Source organism: Mauremys reevesii, linkage group 13 (assembly GCF_016161935.1).
Source record: "Mauremys reevesii isolate NIE-2019 linkage group 13, ASM1616193v1, whole genome shotgun sequence".
Classification (NCBI taxonomy): Eukaryota; Metazoa; Chordata; order Testudines; family Geoemydidae; genus Mauremys; species Mauremys reevesii.
Window position 1 is genome coordinate 16,989,024 of NC_052635.1, and position 18,879 is coordinate 17,007,902.

General features: G+C 54.5%; 1 protein-coding gene across 1 annotated transcript in view; it reads left to right on the plus strand.

Annotated features, from left to right (window-relative positions):
* Positions 1–1,421: 1,421 nt before the first annotated feature.
* The window catches only part of LOC120381343 (von Willebrand factor A domain-containing protein 5A-like), a 48,155-nt gene continuing 30,697 nt past the window's right edge, over positions 1,422–18,879 (plus strand). The window contains exon 1 of the mRNA XM_039499557.1: positions 1,422–1,558. Coding sequence (XP_039355491.1) covers positions 1,550–1,558 — 9 coding nt within the window. The 5' untranslated portion in view covers positions 1,422–1,549. The remainder of the gene's footprint in view (positions 1,559–18,879) is intronic.

Here is an 18,879-nt window from a genome sequence, read left to right on the forward strand (position 1 = left end):
CAGGAATGGGAGGGGACCTGCCTCAGCTCACTGAGGGAAGCAGAAGTCCTGGCTCCCAGCCTTCCTGCCGTAACCACTGGACCCCACTCCCCTCCCAGAGCTGGGGCTAGAACCCAGGAGTCCTGGCACCCAGCCCCCCCATGACCACTAGACCCCACTCCCCTCCTGGAGCCACGATAGATCCCAGGAGTCTTGGCTCCCCATTCCCCCAATACACTATCCCACTAGCCCCTACTTCCCTCCCCACAGTGGCTGGAACCCAGGCATCCGGGGCTCACCCCATGACTCTCTGTCCCCGGCACAGGCTGCCCGTTCACCGGCTGGCAGCCAAGTTGCTGCTGCTGGAGCTGGAGGGGGCCGTGGACACCGGGTCGGAGGGGGACCGGAGCCGGGCGCTGGAGACCAGCCTGAGCTCGGGGGTCGTCTGCTCCCTCACGGCCTACGTGGGGGTGGACACAGAGCGGGGGCAGCCGGTGCAGGGGCCGCTGGTGAGACGGGACATCCCGCTGGCAGGTAACCCTGGAGGGCTCGAGGATCCCAGCACTGGGGGGGTGATCAGCATCTTGGGGGGGCTCAGGTGGGAGGGGGAACCAACCTGGCACTGTGGAGGGAACCTGGCACTGGGGGGAGGGAAGGGGGAGGGAATTATGGGAAGGTCCCAGAACAGGGGGATCCCAATCTGAGAGGAGGGACCCAGGAGCATTGGAGGGGGGACATCATGGTTATGGACTAATGTTCCTGTGCTCTTCTCCGTGCCCCAGCTCCCATGGGGCTGTGCTGCTCCCTCCTAGAACCCCCAGGGTGACCCCAGTGCCCCCGTCCCCAGGGCAGGGGGAGAGCGGCAGGCACTAGCCGAGTGTGGTGGGGAGCAGCCCGCCGGGCCTGGCCTGTGGGATGGACGGACAGATGGACCCAGAACCGGAGACCCAAACAGATGGGGGCAGAGACCGAGAATCAGACAGTCGGACCCAGACAGAGAGACACAGACAGGCGGGGACCGGAGGGGCGGGCACATCGCTGTCATGAGCAGGCCTGGCTAGCGGGGGCCTCTCGCCCCCCTCCCCCAGCATCCTGCCCTCATCCATGGGGTGCAGCACCCGCCCCCGCGTCCCCTGGAGCTTGATGAGGGGTCTAAGGTGGGGGAAAGCTGCAGGGGAGGGACGGGATCCAGGGGGTCCCAGCTTGGGGGGATGGGCTAGGGGGAGATCCTGACTCTGAGGGAGCTGCGGGGAGAGAAGGATGGGGCTGGGTCAAGGGGGGTCCCAACTGGGGGGCATGGGGGAGGGGTCCCATCGGTGCGTTGGCTCTGGGGGGGGGCATTTCCCTTCCCTCTCTTAGCTTGTCTCTGTCCGCGTGTCTCTGTCCCTCTCTGTCTCCCCGCCAGGCTTCGGGGCCGTACCCCTCCTGTGGAAGATGCAGGGTTTCAGCAACATGAAGTTCAGCTCCAGGGCCATGTGCTGTTCCGCCCCTATGCCCGAGGACTGGGCCGAAGATCTCTGCTATCAGTCCGCGGACTGCGCCGTGGACTGCGACTTTGACGACAGCTTGGATGTGCCAGGTGAGAACCGCTGCTCGTCCCCCATCCCCACCAGAGCTCCCCATGGCCAGTACGGGCTCTCTCCTCCCCCGGCACCGCTCCTCCTGGCTCCCTCGCCATCCTGAAGCGCAGCTGGGGGAGCCCCCGACACGAGGGCAGGAAGTCCTGCACACACAGCGCCCCGCCGGAGACCGCGTCCCAGAAAGGTGAGGGGGGCAGGGGCTGGGAATCAGGACTCAGAGATGGGGGGAAACACCAGGATGACGCTTCATCGGGTCAGAGACAGACGTGCCCTGACGGTCCCAGAGCCGGGCAAGTGTTTAACAGCCACATAGAAAGTGCAGGAACTTCCTGGGCAAAACAGCAGTGTGATGCTGGGGGAGGGGGAATCCGCAGCTGGTTGTTTTTTAAGTGTCAGGACGTAAATGATCTTGCAAGAAAATGGGAAAAATAAGGAAACTCCCAGGCAATAAACTCTGTGAAGCTGGAATTTGGGGGGTGAGTTTGTATCAACGAGCTACGTGTGGGGAGGGCCCAGCTGGGCAGCGGAGGGGGTAATCAGTCGCTTTTTAGTAACAGAAATGTCGCTGGGCAGTTTTCTCTGAAATGGGCACCGCTAAATTCCCAGACAAAAATACCTTGTGAAGCTGGGCCCAGGCTCGGGTGTTTGTACAGGTGAGTTCAGGGGCACAGATCGTGGTTGGCCTGGTCTGGTTTCTAAACAAAGAAGCCCACCAAAGGCAGAAATGTTAAAGTTAAGGCTCCCCTTAAACCTGAATTTGAAGTGTGTGGAAATACAACCTTGCTGTAGCCCAGGTAACCTTAACTCTGCCTCATAACCCTGGCCCAGGCAGCTGTAATATCATATAGACTGTGTAACATCCCGTCTCCCCTATACCCTTAGACGCTTCTGTGTCTCCCCGGACTATGTCTGTATCACAGGTTGTAGTGTGGGATGGTCCCGGGGTCAGATTGTGTTTGAGAAACACCCTGGGGCTGTGAGATTAATGATTGGGGCTGAGACATTCATGGGGCCCAAGGGACTTTGGTTCCCAACTCCAACTGTAAATTAGTTATCATCCCATGGGTGCAGGAAGGGCAGAGTTGAGAGTGCCCACAGAGGGGTTACGGGTGCAGAGGAGTAGATAAAAGAAGCCCATGGAGGGGCAGAGTTAAGGATGCACAGAGGGTCACAGTTAAGGTTGTTGGCTGTCCCCCAGCCTGGATTGGCCACGTTGCTGTTCTGTACCCATAACCCCGTGCAAGAGCCATCTCCCCACCTCTCTCCCTAGAGCGGGCTCCAGAGGAGTCTCCCCTGCTGAGGCTGGTGTCTCTGCAGAATGCCGACGGCTCGTGGGACCTGGACCCCCAGCTGGCCGCTGCGCTGGGGGTGAGTGACACCGACGCCAGGGGGAGGATGCCCAGTAAGGTGAGTGCAGGGGGCAGAGGAGAGGGGAGAGATGCAGGTGCCATGAGTTGGGCCTGTTCTCTGCTCCTAGATGAGACTGGGCGTGACCCAGGCTGGGGGCGGGTCTGAGAGCAACTGGATCACATGACCCCTGAATCTGGAGCCCAGTCGGGGAGACGGGCCCACAGCGGGGAGCTAGAACCCCCTTGCAGGGAATCGGAGCGTTGGATCGAGGGGGCCCAGGGCTGAGGGGGGACATGAGGAGGCCCAGGCATGGCACTGGGCATCTGGGTAGGGGGTCCATGGTGCTAGAGCGGAGGGGGGCTGGGAACCCTCTGAGTCTGGGGAAGGGGCAGGAGCGCTGGATTGGGGGGTTCCCCGGACAGGGGAATGGGGGCAGCGCTGGGAGGGGTTCAGGGGGTCCCCAGGGCCGGGGTAGCGCTCTGGGGGACGGGCTGGGCGCTGTCTCAAGCTGTGTCTCTCCCCCCCCACAGGACGTGCCCCCCGGCGTCTGGGCCACGGTGCTGGCCGTGGTCTGGCTGCACGGCCGGGCCGCGGGACAGCGCGACGAGTGGGAGCTGCTGGAGGCCAAGGCTGTGGGCTGGGTGCGGGGCCAAGCAGGTGAGATGGGAGTGGGGGGAGGAGGTCGGGAGCAGGGCCCAGGCCCTCTACCAGAGAGCCCCTCCTCCATAGCCCCCCACCCGACAGTCTGAAGTCTGTCCCACAGCCCAGCCTGCCCCCCCACCCCTCCAAGATCCCACAAGCCCACAGTACCAACCCCACCCCATAGGACCCCACAGTCCAGCCAACCACAGCCCTGGGATCCTGCGTACCATGGGTCCCCCGGCATCCTAACAGCCTCTGGCCCCCAGCCAGACCCCCAGAGGCCTCCAGTCCCAGGACAGACAGGCTCCCAGCCCCCCGTCCCCCCAGCTCCCCGAGGTCAGTGCCCCGGGCTGTGAGCTCTGTGCCCTTTGTCCCCCATTCCCTGGCTGGTGTCTCCTCCCCCCTGCCCCCGTTCCCCAGGCTGATGTCTCCCCCGACCCTCTTCTCGTTGCAGGGCCCCGGCTGAGCGAATGTCTGGAAGCCGCCAACACCCTGCTGGGCTGCAGCGTTGGCCCTGCTGTCTTTGGGCTCTGAGCCCCCCTGGATCCCTGTACCCCCCCCCCGCAAGCTACCCAGGGCCTTCTGCCCAGCTGAACCTCCCCATCCCTATACCCCCCCACCCCAGCTACCCTGGGCCTCCAGCCCCGCTAACCCCCCCACAGGGATCCTAAATTAAGAGCAGCCAGTTGGTTGCGTAAATAAAACAGTTTAAACTGACCCAGTCACTTACAGCGGAGGAAGGTGGTTGTGCAGACAGGCCCTTGCTGCTGCGGGCGGAGACTGTCTCTGCCAGCCCCTCGCTGGAATAAAGCAGTTCCCCCGGTTTGTCTGTCTGCCTGGCTTTGGCTGGGGTCCCGGGGCTCCGAGCTCCCCACGGCTGCCCAGGGCACTGGGTTCCCAGCAGGGTCAGGGGCTGCCTGCCCTGAGCGGGTGCATTAGCACTCCCAGCTCCGGCTTTCTGGTGGGGCAGAGCAGCTGGACCAGACACTGGGCCGGCTAGCAGGGGCCAGGAGGAGCCCTGGAGAGCGGGGAGCACGTGGGGTGCAGGGGGCAGACACGGGGCATTGGCCCAAAGCAGCTGGCAAAGGATCTTACCATTCAGACAGAGGTGCCCAACTCCCACTTCCGGCTCTGCTGTCCAACGTTGGGGCTTCCAGGGCGTTCCCCAACCCTCTCAGCAGCTGCTGAGCCCTGCGAGCTCCTGCTGCACCTGACTGTTCGCTGCCAGGGTCCCTACAGCCCTGCCTACGACCCCAGGCCCTGCACCTCCAGCGGGTGCCCAGGTTCTCGGCCCCAGGGGAGGCTCCAAGCCGCTGTCGCAAGGCCCGAACCAGTGGCTGCGCTCTGAGCTCCAGCTGGCTCCTTATGGCTTTTACCCCAGGGCTTTGAGCAGTCGCCCCGGTTCAGCTCCCCACCCTGCTGGATGGGGAGAGAGGCCAGGAGCGTGGGCCTGTCACTGGGCTGCAGCACCTGAACCCAGAGCTCCAGGGGAGGCTCCAGCCGGAGCTGTTCTCTGGATCAGTAACTCACTAGCCGGGGGTCCTGTTCTGTGCCCCCTCGGGGAGCTCTGCAGGCTCCAGAGTCACTCACTTGCTCTCTGGCCCAACAGCTCCCCTTACCCGTTCCTCACGGCAGCTCCCGGGGCGACCCCTGCAGTGCGGTCAGCGCGCTCCTGCACGGGGAGCCCAGGTTCAAATCCTGTCTCCCAGGCAGGCGGGTGGGATGGACCCAGGTCTCCCACAGCCAGGGTGGGTGAGGAATCATACGGATCTACCCCCTTCTGCCCTGCCTGGCGCTGAACTCCAGAGAGGTGCCAAAATCCCAGTGTTACCAGCTTTGCCCGTTACTTTGGGGTATGCTCAGTTATTAGGGTTATGTTTCTGGGGGCAGGGGGGCTCTGTCGTGTCACTTGTGTTTTCATACAGAGCTCTGCTTCTCCCTGCTGCAAGTGCCCAGAACCGCATGGAGATGCACACACACATTAACAGAGCAAGTCTGAGTGGACCAGGTCAATCAGCACTTCCAAGCTGCCCCCCCTTACGTGCCACAAGTACAGCAGCGGACTAGAGTAAGCCTGAGCAGGCTGGGTCGAGCAGCACTTCCAGGCTGCCACCCTCGTAGATCACAGGTTCAGCACGTCCCTGTCCCCACTCTCACATCTCAATTGTACTGGCAGTAACCCCTTTGCTGAGCAAACCCCACAGGATTTTGGGTGCTGCAGGGATCTTTAGCTTAGGTACGAGGGCGTCGCTGCCGAGTGAATGGGGGAAGCTAAAAACACAAGAGTAAAGCTCAGAGAGAGAGCGAGAGAGAAGCAACCAGCTTAACCATAGAAGTTATTTACGGAATAGTGATAACCGCACGAGGAGGCTAAACCACCATAACGGACATTATTAAAGGTTACAAAAGTCATATATAGAAAACTAGACCTGCTCAAACAAATCAGGGTTAGGAAGTTACACCTGAGGTAGAAAAGAAAACAAGGGGGAGGGGGGATCTCACCGCTCCCTGAAGTTTGAACTGGGCGGGGTTCCCAGGTGACGGTGGTAGCTCAGGGTCCTGAGTGCTGGAGACAGGCAGAGCCCCCAGCACGATCAGTCAGGAGAAGATGGACTCCCAGTCCCAGTGGGTCTGAGGCAGAGTTTGGATCCAGGCAGCGGGACACACACGAGCATGGGGAGGGGTTTCTTGTGGGGAACCAACAATGGTTCAAGGGAGAACACTAGATTTGGTTATGGGTTAACTGATGGTTTGGGCTGGGGACTGAGCAGCCCAGGCTGGCTGGACCCGTGGGGCAGAGCCGGAGGAAGGGGGGGAGAAGCAGGGGACAGAGTGGGGCAGGAGCAGCCCAGGCTGGCTGGGGCAGAAGCAGGGGGCAGCCTAGGCTGGCTGAGGCTGTGGTGCAAAGCCGGGGCAGGGGGAGCAGCCCAGGCTGGCTGTGCCCATGGAGCAGAACTGGGGGAGGAAGGGGGCGGAGCTCGGGGGGGGGAGACCAGGCTGGCTGGACCAAGGGGTTGACTCTGTCCATCTGTCCGTCCCCAGGAGACTCTGGTCCTGCTGTTGAAGAGTTTTCCCCTCGGCTGTTATTTCAACATCTGCGGCTTTGGGTCTTGGTTCGAGTCCTACCCGGGAGTCAGAGGGGCAGTGCAGGGAGGGGGCTGGTTAGGGGTAGGGCTGGCTGGGGTTGGGGGCAGGGCAGGGTTGGGGTGTTGCTCAGTCTTGCTGTCCCTGACCCCATGGCACCCCCTGCAGGCAGAGCGTGGGATACACCTAACAGACCATGGCCAAGTCTCTGCAGCACGTCCAGCAGCTCCAGGCCGACCTGGGGGGCACCAAGATCTTGGCATCGCTATGAGCCATTTTCCACAACCCCTGCCAGGTCAACCACCCAGGCCAGATACTGGGGGCAGCAGCAGGGCGTCCCGGGGGCTCAGAGAGGGCTGGGGAGGCTCTCAGAAGGATATGGGGCCAGGGAGGATAAATTCAGAGACTTTGAGGCCAGAAGGAACCATCTTGATCATCTCATCGGGCCACAGCCCCTGCTCCCCCACCACCTGTGACAGCTCCAGCCCCTGGGGCTGAGTCACTGACACCCCCAAATGCTGAGTTACAGATGTCACATCCCAGAGCCCCCCTAGTTACTCCAGTTCAAACCAGCAAGTGCCCCGGCTGCCAAGGGGGATGAACCCCACTCCCCCGAGTCTCTGCCAATCTGACGCTGAGGGAAATCTCTTCCTCACCCTACATGTGGGGGTCTGTGAGCCTCAAGCATGGGGGCAAGACACACACCCCCCGGCAAGCCCCTGGGAAGGATTCTCTGCCCCTCAGCTCGCTTGAGGAGGCTGTTCCTGAACTTCCCAGGGGGAGACACTCAGAGAGGGGCAGGGGGCTCTGGGGGCAGCTGATGGGACCAAGGGAGGTGCTTGGAGAGGGGCTAGGAGCTGGGGGGCAGCTGATGGGGGCTTGGCGGGGGGTGGGGCTCAGAGTAGGACTGGGCTAAAAAGGAGCCAGTGTCCCTGGGGGTGTGAGCAGGGCATGGCAGGCAGGAGCTGGGAGGGGATACCTCTGTGTAGACCGGGGGGGGGGGGGGCAGCACTAGGTGCGGTGCTCAGCCCTGGGGGGTGCCCTGCAGCGGGAGGGCACATGTGGGGGCAGGAGGGAGCTCCCAGAAAGGTGCCCACAGCAGTGGGCAGGTTAGTGTCTCCAGGGGCTGGAGAAGAGGTGACAGGTGGGGGTCACAGTGAGAGACAGGGGAGAAGGTCAGGGGTCCCTGTCTGTCACCCCCCCCCAAGAAAATATGCGAGGGGAGCTGGAGGGGTCTCATGGGGCTGGGAGTCTCTGGGGCGGGGGGGTCAATGGGGCAGGTTCTCAGGTGGCTGCCCCCATTCCCAGGGGGAGAGGGGTCTCCAGGGGGCTTTTGCGTTACTCCCCAGAGCTTGCACCCCAAGCCAGAGCCCACACCCCAACCCTCTGCTCCAGCCCGGAGCCCCCTCCCACACCCCGAACCCCTGGGCCCCACCCCCACCACACATCACCTCCCTATTGCTGCACATAACAAAATTCATTCCACACATGCAGGTAAAAAATTAGAGGGACCATTGCTCCAGATGCGGCTCTCGGGGCCCCATGTCACCTCGCCGCTGCTGGGCCAGCTGGAGAATTCACATCCAGGGAGGGGAGACACTGTAGGGGTAAAGCCCCGAATCAGGGGGATGGGCTCACACAGGGGGGTGTGGGTGGGGACCCCTGGACACGGGGCAGGGGGGGCAGGACCCACAGAGGATGGAAGAGGCCCCCGAACCCAGAGAAGCTCTGGGGGCCCGATCTGCACCCCCGATACATCCCCCCTTGTTCCCGGTGGAGCGAAGCCCCGAATCAGCTGGAAGGGAAATTACCTCCGCCCCTCCGCCAGGGAGCATCTGCAAACTCCCCACCCTCAGCTACGGCAAACCAGGGGCCGTTTGCAAAGTTCCACCCACCCACTGGGAGCCAGGGACCGTCTGCAAACCCTTCGCTCCACACAGCCCGCCATGTACCAGTGCAGAGGTGCTCAGCCTTTCCAGACGCCTGTACCCCCTTTTGGGAGTCTGGTGTGTCTGGCGCACCCCCAAATTTCACCTCACTTAAAAACCACTTGCTTGCAGAATGAGACATAAAAATGCAAACGTAAAGTGTACAGTGTACAGAGCAGAATAAACAAGGCACTGGCTGTATGAAATGTTCGTTTGTACTGACTTCACTGGTGCTTTTTATGTTGCCTGTTGTAAAATTAAGCAAATCTCTAGATGAGTTGAGGTAACCCCTGGAAGATCCCTGTGTATCCCCAGTGGTAGATGTACCCCTGGTTGAGAACCGCTGTGCTAGGGCATGTCTGCAAACTGCCCCACACACGCATACTGAATTGGGGCTGGGAGTGTCTCCAAACTGCCCCTCGCTCCTTCCTGACCCTTTGCTGCTCTCTGGGGGCCATTTCAGGGGCAGGCCTGCTGTGCATCCCAGCCACCCTGCCTTCCCCAAGGAGGATCTGACACGCACAACCTCTGTCACCTGAACCCCAGGGGACCCTGAAGCCCAGCGCTGGGTGGGCAGCAGGTTTCCCCCCGAAATCTGTTTGATGACGCTAAAAATCACAGTGTCGATCCCCAGGCCACCCTGGCCTCATCGCCCATTGGCTGTCATTTGTCAGACACAAAACCCTGGGGGATAAGATAGATTTGTATTTTTATTTATTTATTTGTTGCTATTTCTGACACATTTCATTTCAGACTCATTGACACATGCTCCCTTCCCTCCCCCCTTCCTACCTCCAGTAAGACTCACCATCCCTTTGGGACTCATGACCCACCTCTTGGAGCAATGCGCTCAGGCTCTCTGCAAACTCAAGCAGCATCAGTCACACTCAGGGCAACTCCTCATTCTCACAACTCAGCTGGCTGGGAACAGCCTGCGGAAAGCCCATGGAAAGCCCAGAAGCTGCAAGCAGACAGGGGCTGCAGGAATGTGTTCTGCAGTCACTCCCAGGGCCAAGGGAGGCATGTTTGGGGCTATGGAGTGAAGTCTGTGGTTACTACCTGCCTGGGAGGGGGGAGTCTAAGCTGGCAAATCCAGAGTGGGAAGCCAGAAAGGCCCTGGGGAAAGCACTGCGGGAATGAGCTGCAGGTGTCCCCCGGGAGCTGCAGTGCAGGAGAGTGTGCCAACCGCTGAGCTCGGGTGTTGCCCTGGAAGCTGCTGTATGGAATGGCTAAGAGGAACCATTGGGCCAGAGAGCGAGTGAGAGCGAGTGAGTGACACCGGAGCCTGGTGCCTCAGAGCTCCCTGGGGACGGGAGAGCAGGAACCCGTCCTCTGACTAGTGAGTCTGACTAGATAAAGTCATTGCGGAGAAACTAAATGGATTCTTTGCTTCAGTCTTCACGGCTGAGGATGTTAGGGAGATTCCCAAACCTGAGCTGGCTTTTGTAGGTGACAAATCTGAGGAACTGTCACAGATTGAAGTGTCACTAGAGGAGGTTTTGGAATTAATTGATAAACTCAACATTAACAAGTCACCGGAACCAGATGGCATTCACCCAAGAGTTCTGAAAGAACTCAAATGTGAAGTTGCGGAACTATTAACTAAGGTTTGTAACCTGTCCTTTAAATCGGCTTCGGTACCCAATGACTGGAAGTTAGCTAATGTAATGCTAGTATTTAAAAAGGGCTCTAGGAGTGATCCCGGCAATTACAGACCGGTAAGTCTAACGTCGGTACCGGGCAAATTAGTTGAAACAATAGTAAAGAATAAAATTGTCAGACACATAGAAAAACATAAACTCTTGAGCGATAGTCAACATGGTTTCTGTAAAGGGAAATCGTGTCTTACTAATCTATTAGAGTTCTTTGAAGGGGTCAACAAACATGTGGACAAGGGGGATCCGGTGGACATAGTGTACTTAGATTTCCAGAAAGCCTTTGACAAGGTCCCTCACCAAAGGCTCTTACGTAAATTAAGCTGTCATGGGATAAAAGGAAAGGTCCTTTCATGGATTGAGAACTGGTTAAAGGACAGGGAACAAAGGGTAGGAATTAATGGTAAATTCTCAGAATGGAGAGGGGTAACTAGTGGTGTTCCCCAAGGGTCAGTCCTAGGACCAATCCTATTCAATTTATTCATAAATGATCTGGAGAAAGGGTAAAAAGCGAGGTGGCAAAGTTTGCAGATGATACTAAACTGCTCAAGATAGTGAAGACCAAAGCAGATTGTGAAGAACTTCAAAAAGATCTCACAAAACTAAGTGATTGGGCAACAAAATGGCAAATGAAATTTAATGTGGATAAATGTAAAGTAATGCACATTGGAAAAAATAACCCCAACTATACATACAACATGATGGGGGCTAATTTAGCTACAACGAGTCAGGAAAAAGATCTTGGAGTTATTGTAGATAGTTCTCTGAAGATGTCCACGCAGTGTGCAGAGGCGGTCAAAAAAGCAAACAGGATGTTAGGAATCATTAAAAAGGGGATAGAGAATAAGACTGAGAATATATTATTGCCCTTATATAAATCCATGGTACGCCCACATCTCGAATACTGTGTACAGATGTGGTCTCCTCACCTCAAAAAAGATATTCTAGCACTAGAAAAGGTTCAGAAAAGAGCAACTAAAATGATTAGGGGTTTAGAGAGGGTCCCATACGAGGAAAGATTAAAGAGGCTAGGACTCTTCAGCTTGGAAAAGAGAAGACTAAGGGGGGATATGATAGAGGTATATAAAATCATGAGTGATGTTGAGAAAGTGGATAAGGAAAAGTTATTTACTTATTCCCATAAGAACTAGGGGTCACCAAATGAAATTAATAGGCAGCAGGTTTAAAACAAATAAAAGGAAGTTCTTCTTCACGCAGCGCACAGTCAACTTGTGGAACTCCTTACCTGAGGAGGTTGTGAAGGCTAGGACTATAACAATGTTTAAAAGGGGACTGGATAAATTCATGGTGGCTAAGTCCATAAATGGCTATTAGCCAGGATGGCTAAAGAATGGTGTCCCTAGCCTCTGTTCGTCAGAGGATGGAGATGGATGGCAGGAGAGAGATCACTTATGTTCTTATGAGTTATTGATCCAGAGTGAAACAGCTCCAGCTGGAGCCTCCCTGGGTTCGGGCTCTGGGTTCGGGTGCTGCAGCCAGATGAGAGGCCCACACTCCCGGCCTCTCTCCCCAGCCAGCACGGCAGGGAGCTGAACCGGGGCGAGTGCTCGAACCCCTGGGATACAAGCCATAAGGAGACAGCCGGAGCTCAGAGCGCAGCCACTGGATCCGGCATCGCGACAGTGGCTTGGAGACTCCTCCCGGGGCTGGATGTGGGGCTGAGAGCCTGGGCACCCACCGGAGGTGCAGGGTGTGACATTGCACTCCATATGATTTTATGAAAATATGCTAATGAGCATAAATATAATGGAACTGGATTATGCTTCATGCAAAAAGTCTCTTGTATCATTACAAAGATTATAATCTACTGACTGTGTTCATCCTATTTGTACACAATGTATCATTCTTTTATCTGAAACTAGAAATATGAAATATAACTCTGAGGTCCTACTGTAATTATGCAAAGTGTGGGCCGTTAAAGGTGGTTTGGAATCTTGATGGCTCCCATTAACCAGGACAATTGACAGTAGATGGCTCTGTTTACTTGCAAGCCTTCCTGTGAGTCAGGCTGGGAAGAATAGAGGCTTGTGGGGTCTCACAGGACATGTGACTATGTCACTTGGTACTGGAATCCATCTTAAACCTGGTGCTTTTCCATTTAGAAGGAGGGGTGGGGACCCAGAGAGATAAGATTCCCGTCTTGTGCCAAAGCTATATAAGGGGGTGGAACAGAACAAAGTTGAGTCCAGTCATGAGAAGTCCCCTATCTACCACCTGAGCTGGCACTCACAGGAACTGTACCAGGGGGAAAGGATTGGACCCAGACTAGGAAGGAGTCTAGTCTGTGAAAGAAGCTTATTGGAACATCTCTGAGGGTGAGATTTCATCTGTAATCAGTTTCTTAATGTATTAGGCTTAGACTTACGTGTTTTGTTTTATTTTGCTTGGTAACTTACTTTGTTCTGTCTGTTATTACTTGGAACCACTTAAATTCTACTTTTTATGCTTAATAAAATCACTTTTGTTTATTAATTAACCCAGAGTAAGTAATTAATACCTGGGGGAGCAAACAGCTGTGCATATCTCTCTATCAGTGTTATAGAGGGCAGACAACTTATGAGTTTACCCTGCATAAGCTTTATACAGAGTAAAACAGATTTATTTGGGGTTTAGGCTTGAATTGGGTATCTGGGTACTGGAGACAGGAGTACCTGCTAAGTCATTTTCAGGTAAAGCCTGCTGCTTTGGGGGACGTGGTTCAGATCTGGGTCTGTGTTGCAGCCGGCTGGTGTGTCTGGCTCAACAAGGCAGGGTTCTGAAGTCCCAAGCTAGCAGGGAAAACAGGCTCAGAGGTAGTTTCAGCACATCAGTGACAGTCCCCAGGGGGTCTCAGTGACCCAGCCTGTCACACAGGGTGTGATGGGTTGGATCACAGAAGCCCCCTTGGGAGCTGCCACCAGATGTGCCAAGACTACTTTTACCCCTGCCTTCCCTTCCAGCTGCAGGATACAGCGCCCTGTCTTGCTGAGCCAAACACCCCCGTCTTCTCCAACACAGACCCAGGGTCTGAATTACTTGCCCCAAAGCTGCAGGTTTACCTGAAAGCAGCTCACAGAAGTGGCTTGTCTTTAGCACTCAGATGCCCAACTCCCAATGGGGTCTAAACCCAAATAAACCCGTTTTACCCTGTATAAAGCTTATGCAGGGTAAAGTCATAAATTGTTTGACCTCTATAACACTGATAGATAGGCAGAGCTGTTTGCTCCCCCCTGCTCCCCTCCCCCAGGTATTAATACACACTCTGAGTTAATTAATAAGTAAAAGGTGATTTTATTAAATGCAGAAAGTAGGATTGAAGTGGTTCCAAGTAGTAACAGACAGAACAAAGTGAGTCACCAAGCAAAATAAAATAAAATGCGCAAATCTATGTCTAATTAAATGGAATACAGATAATCTCAGCCTCAGAGATGCTTCAGTAAGTTTTTTCCTCAGACTGGACACCTTCCAGGCCTGGGCACAATTCTTTCCCCTGGTACAGCTCTTGTTCCAGCTCAGGTGGTAACTAGGGATTCTTCACAATAGTTCCTCTCTCCCTTTGTTCTGTTCCACCCCTTTATATATCTTTTGCATAAGGCAGGAATCCTTTTGTCCCTCTCTGAATTCCCACCCCCTCCTTCTCAGTGGAAAAACACCAGGTTAAAGATGGATTCCAGTTCAGGTGATATGATCACATGTCAGTGCAAGACCTCATTACCCACTTGCCAGCACACACCTATACAGGAAGACTTACAGGTAAAACACACCCATCTGTAGACAATTGTCTTGGTTAATGGGAGCCATCAAGATTTCAAACCACCATTAATGGCCCACACTTTGCATAATTACAATAGGCCCTCAGAGTTATATTTCATATTTCTAATTTCAGATGCAAAAGTGGTACATTTATACAAATAGGATGAACACACTCAGTAGATTATAAGCTTTGTACTGATACCTTACAAGAGACCTTCTGCATGAAGCATATTCCAGTTACATTATATTCACTCTATCAAATTTTTATAAAACTATATAGACTGCAACTGTCACACAGGGCCTGGGGCAGAAATGGAGGTGCTGTAGGGACCCTAACAGGGAGATCACAGGGCTCGGCAGCAGCTGAGCAGGGTTTGGGTAATGCCGGGGGAGCCTGAACATGGGATGTCAGAGCCGGAAGTGGGAGTTGGGCACCTCTGTCTGAATGGTAAGATCCTGTGCCGGCCCCAGGCAGAGTTAAGGGCATTTGGGGGCCATGCTCTGGGTTTCCTGGCTGAATGGGTTTGCATTTCTTTTCAGTGTCATGGGGATGGGAAGTCTCTGGGATTTGCAACACGTGCTGTGGGGATCCCAGCACCAGCCATGGGATATTTCTTACCTCACAGGGACAGACACCGCCCCTCACCTTGAACTTCACCTTAACGGAGCTTTCCGCCTGGCGACCTACAAAGAGACTGGATTCCGCCTGCCCCGACCCAGCTCCTAGGCTCAGAAGTGGGGGTTTGGCCCACCCCTAGGCCTGGGCTGGGCCCCAGCTCCCCTGGGTTTATAGCTGTTACACATCGGGATAACAACCCCCGTCTCTCTAGACTGTCCGGGGGAGCTGGGCACCCGGCTGCCATCTCAGCCTGGAAAATCTCCCCCCGTCTTTTCTCTCTAGAATTGTTCCTTCCCAGTTCAATGCCCTGGGCTGGCAGCAGCAGGGCCTGGCACCGCCACTGCTGGAGCCCACACAACCCTCGGCGTCAGCGCACAGACGGGAGCAGCCAGGCAAAGCACTGGGGGTGGGGGGGCTCTGTGAGCCGGGGGAGCGTTTGCTGCCTCGCTGTCCCATTACAGCGCTGCTGGGTCCTCGCTACAGGCAGGGCCCAGGGGGTCCCAAGCTGCTGGGGGGCTGGACGCTGGGTTCCCAGGTATCTAAATGGGAATCATGTGTCCCAACGGTGGCCAAGCAGGGACAGATTTTCTGGGCTTGGCAGCTTATTCTCCTGAAGGAGCAGAGACCAGTGAGGGGGTGTCAGGGATCAGCACAGACCCGCAGCTAATACATCCTGCTAAACCCTGCCCTGGGCCAATGCCCCGTGTCTGCCCCCTGCACCCTACATGGTCCCCACTCTCCAGGGCTCCTCCTGGCCCCTACCAGCCGCCCCAGTGTCTGGGTCCAGCTGCTCTGCCCCACCAGAAAGCCGGAGCTGGGAGCGCTAATGCACCCGCTCAGGGCAGGCAGCCCCTGACCCTGCTGGGAACCCAGTGCCCTGGGCAGCCGTGGGGAGCGCAGAGCCCCAGACAGACAGATACGCCACTGAAGACAAACTCAGGGAAACTGCTTGTGACGGGATCCCTGGGGTGCACCCTGGGACTGTGCAACCTCTGTGCTCCCTTCACTCACTAATCTGGCCTGTCTCTCACAACGTTTTACAGGTGACAAGCAGAAAACCCCTCCAGGTGCTGTTATCACTCAGCACAACTGCATGTGGTGCCCCACACCCAGCTAGATTGCATGAATGCCCCTAGAGCCACTCACAAATCACACAGAGAAAGGCACCAGCCAGACCCGCACAGCTCCCAGTCTAGTACCTCAGGAATATATCATCTTGCACTGCTCAAGACCCTTTCTTGAGCAATGCAAATTTATTAATTGGTTCACCACTTCATCAATGGAAAGTGGACATACACCAGCCTTTGTAACCAGAGCAGATTTACTAACCACTTCAGGCCAACTCCCTGGTAAGGACAAACATTAGAATAAGTTTATTGATTACAAAAGATGGATTTTAAGTGATCATAAGTGATAGGCAAAAAGTTAGAGTAGTTACCAAAATAAAATAAAATATAAGTGCCCAGTCTAAACTCTCAACCCTATTAGACTGGGCAACATCTAGATTAAGCAGGTTTTCTCACCCCACTGGATACTGCAGGTTGGTTACAGTATTTTATACACAGTCTTTTCCTTGGTAGTCTGGGAACCAGTCTCTTCAGCTCCAGCGTTCTCGATGCCGTAAGTGTAGGTGGAGGAGAAGAGAAAGGACAAAGCACGGGACCACTGTGTTCTGTGTTATACCCTTGTATAACACAGAACACAGTGTCCAGGCACAAGTCCAGGCATGTCTGGTGGGAATTGCTGAGTCCCCAGGCAAGATTGAGCAATTCCCCTGGTGTGGCCTTGTGCAAGTGAGTCATTGTATTGTAGCTCCCTTGCTGGACAATGGCTGTTGATGGTTGTTTGACACCCACCCAGGTGTTGATTATCCCCCTGATTATTGTCTTTGGGGAGCTAGTATCTGGGCGCTTCCCAAAACCACGGCATATTTAAGTGACAACCATGCAACACAGTTCTCATAACTTCATATGCATTAATGATACACATATTTAGATGGAACAGTGGGTTTCAGCAGATCATAAACTTTCCCATTATATCTTACATGGCCTGCTTTATATGCAATATCACAACTATATACAAATGATGAATATGAGGGTTACAGGGCACTCCCCTGGGGTGTAGCGTGTCACACTACTTTATTCCAGTGAGGAACTCACAGAGACGGCCCCTACCCCCAGCACCAAGGGCCTGTCTACACAATGACCTTCCTGCTACATGAATTATGGTGTCAATTCAAACTGATTTGGTTACACTTATACAAACTTAGACTAAATTTAGTTGAAGAGCAGCTTGTATAGGTTGAGCTTAAGTCATTTGGGAAGAGGTTTAAGCTAAACTGAAATGAGGCATTGTCATAAATATAAAGGGAAGGATAACAACCTTTATGTATGCAGTGATATAAAATCCCTCTTGGCCAGAGGTACAGAATCATTTACCTGTAAGGGGTTAATCAGTTCAATTAACCTGACCAGAAGGACCAATGGGGAAAGAAGATACTTTCAAATCGGTGGGGAGGGGGAGGTGTTTGTGCTCTCTGTGTGTTCCCTCTTAAGACAAAGAGAGAGACCAAGCAGGTAATCCAGCTCCTACTGAAATGATACAACTAAAGTAACAGAAATTGTAAGTAATAGCAAGGAAATGTGTTAGATTATCTTTTGTTTTAGCTTGTGAATTTTGCCTAAGCCAAGAGGGGGTTTATCCCTGATTTGTAACTTTGAAGTTGAGCCTAGATGGGAATCCTCTGTGTTTTAAATCTTTTCATTACCCTGTAAACTTACCTTCCATCCTGATTTTACAGAGGTGCTTCTTTTCTTTTATTTTTTTTTATAATAAAGTTCTTCTTTTAAGAACCTGATTGGTTTTCAGTGTCCTAAAAACCCAAGAGTCTGGTCTGTGCTCACCTTGTTTACCTATTTGGTTGGTATATTATTCTCAAGCCTCCCCAGGAAAAGGGGTGAAGGGGCTTGGGAGGATATTTTGTGGGGGATAGGACTCCAAATGTCCCCTCCCTGAATGTTTGTTTAATTCACTTGGTGGTGGCAGCAATACCGTCCAAGGACAAGGAAAGGAATTTGTGCCTTGGGGAAGTTTTTAACCTAAGATGGTGGAATATAAGCTTAGGGGGGTTTTCATGCAGGTCCCCACAACTGTACCCCAGAGTTCAGAGTGGGGAGGGAACCCTGACAGGCATCCTTAACCCAAAATAAGGGTGACCATGTGGGTTTGCATCAGCTCAATTAGATGGATTTACAAACCGATTTGAGATAAATCGGTGCAACTCTTCCACATAGAAACTCAGGGTGAGGAATCCAGGCTCTTGGCAAAAAGCGTCTTGCCTGCAATTCTCCACAGAGCCTGCTTTAGCTCCTTGTTTTGCAGGCGGTAGATGACGGGGTTCAGGACTGGCGGCAGCACAGAATACAACACGGTGGCCAGCAGGTCCTGCTGCAGGGAAGACATGGATCATGGACGTATGTAAGAGAACATGGCGGTGCAGGTAAATAAAGAATACACAACCAGGTGCAGCAGGCAGAGGTCCAGTAGAAAGATATTACCGGTTTCCAGCACAGAATGCAACACGCTGCTGAGCCACGAAGCAGCTGCTATCTGCATCCACACACCTCTGTTCATGGTTGGAACGTAGCGTGGGGGGAGGGTAGCAGATTGCCATGTAGCACTCATAGGCCATGACTATGAGCAAGGCCAGCTCTGCGCTTGCCAAGGTGACCACCAAGAAGACTTGGGCGATGCGGCTGGTGTTGGTTAGGGGGTTGGCCCTGGACTTGGGGATGGTGATGGAGAGGAAGCAGAGGTCAAGGAAGCACAAGTTGCCCAGGAAGAAGAACATGGGGTGTGAAGGTGGTGATCGAGGGCTACGGCTGTGAGGATGAGAAGATTCCCCACCAGGGTGGCCAGGTAAATGACTAGAAACACCATGAAGTGCAGAATCTGCAGCTCCCGGAGGTCGGAGAATCACAGGAGAAGGAACTTGGTGAGGGCAGTTCCATTGGGCATTTGTTGCCTTGGCTGCCCAGTGCTGAGGGGAGGACACCAAGAGCAATCGGAGAAAGAGGAGTCAAAGGCACAACACAGAGCAGAGAAGATACGGGGCATTTACAAAGTGAGAATGGGAGCTCGCGTTTACTTCCATGCCCAGTGTGTGCATGTGTCTGTTCTTAGGTCACTTGTCTGGCTGTCTCTAGCAAACACCCGTGTGGACATGGTGGAGCAGTAGAGGACACAGTCGGCCATTCCATTGGATTTTGCATTTCACTTGCCGTTCCGTG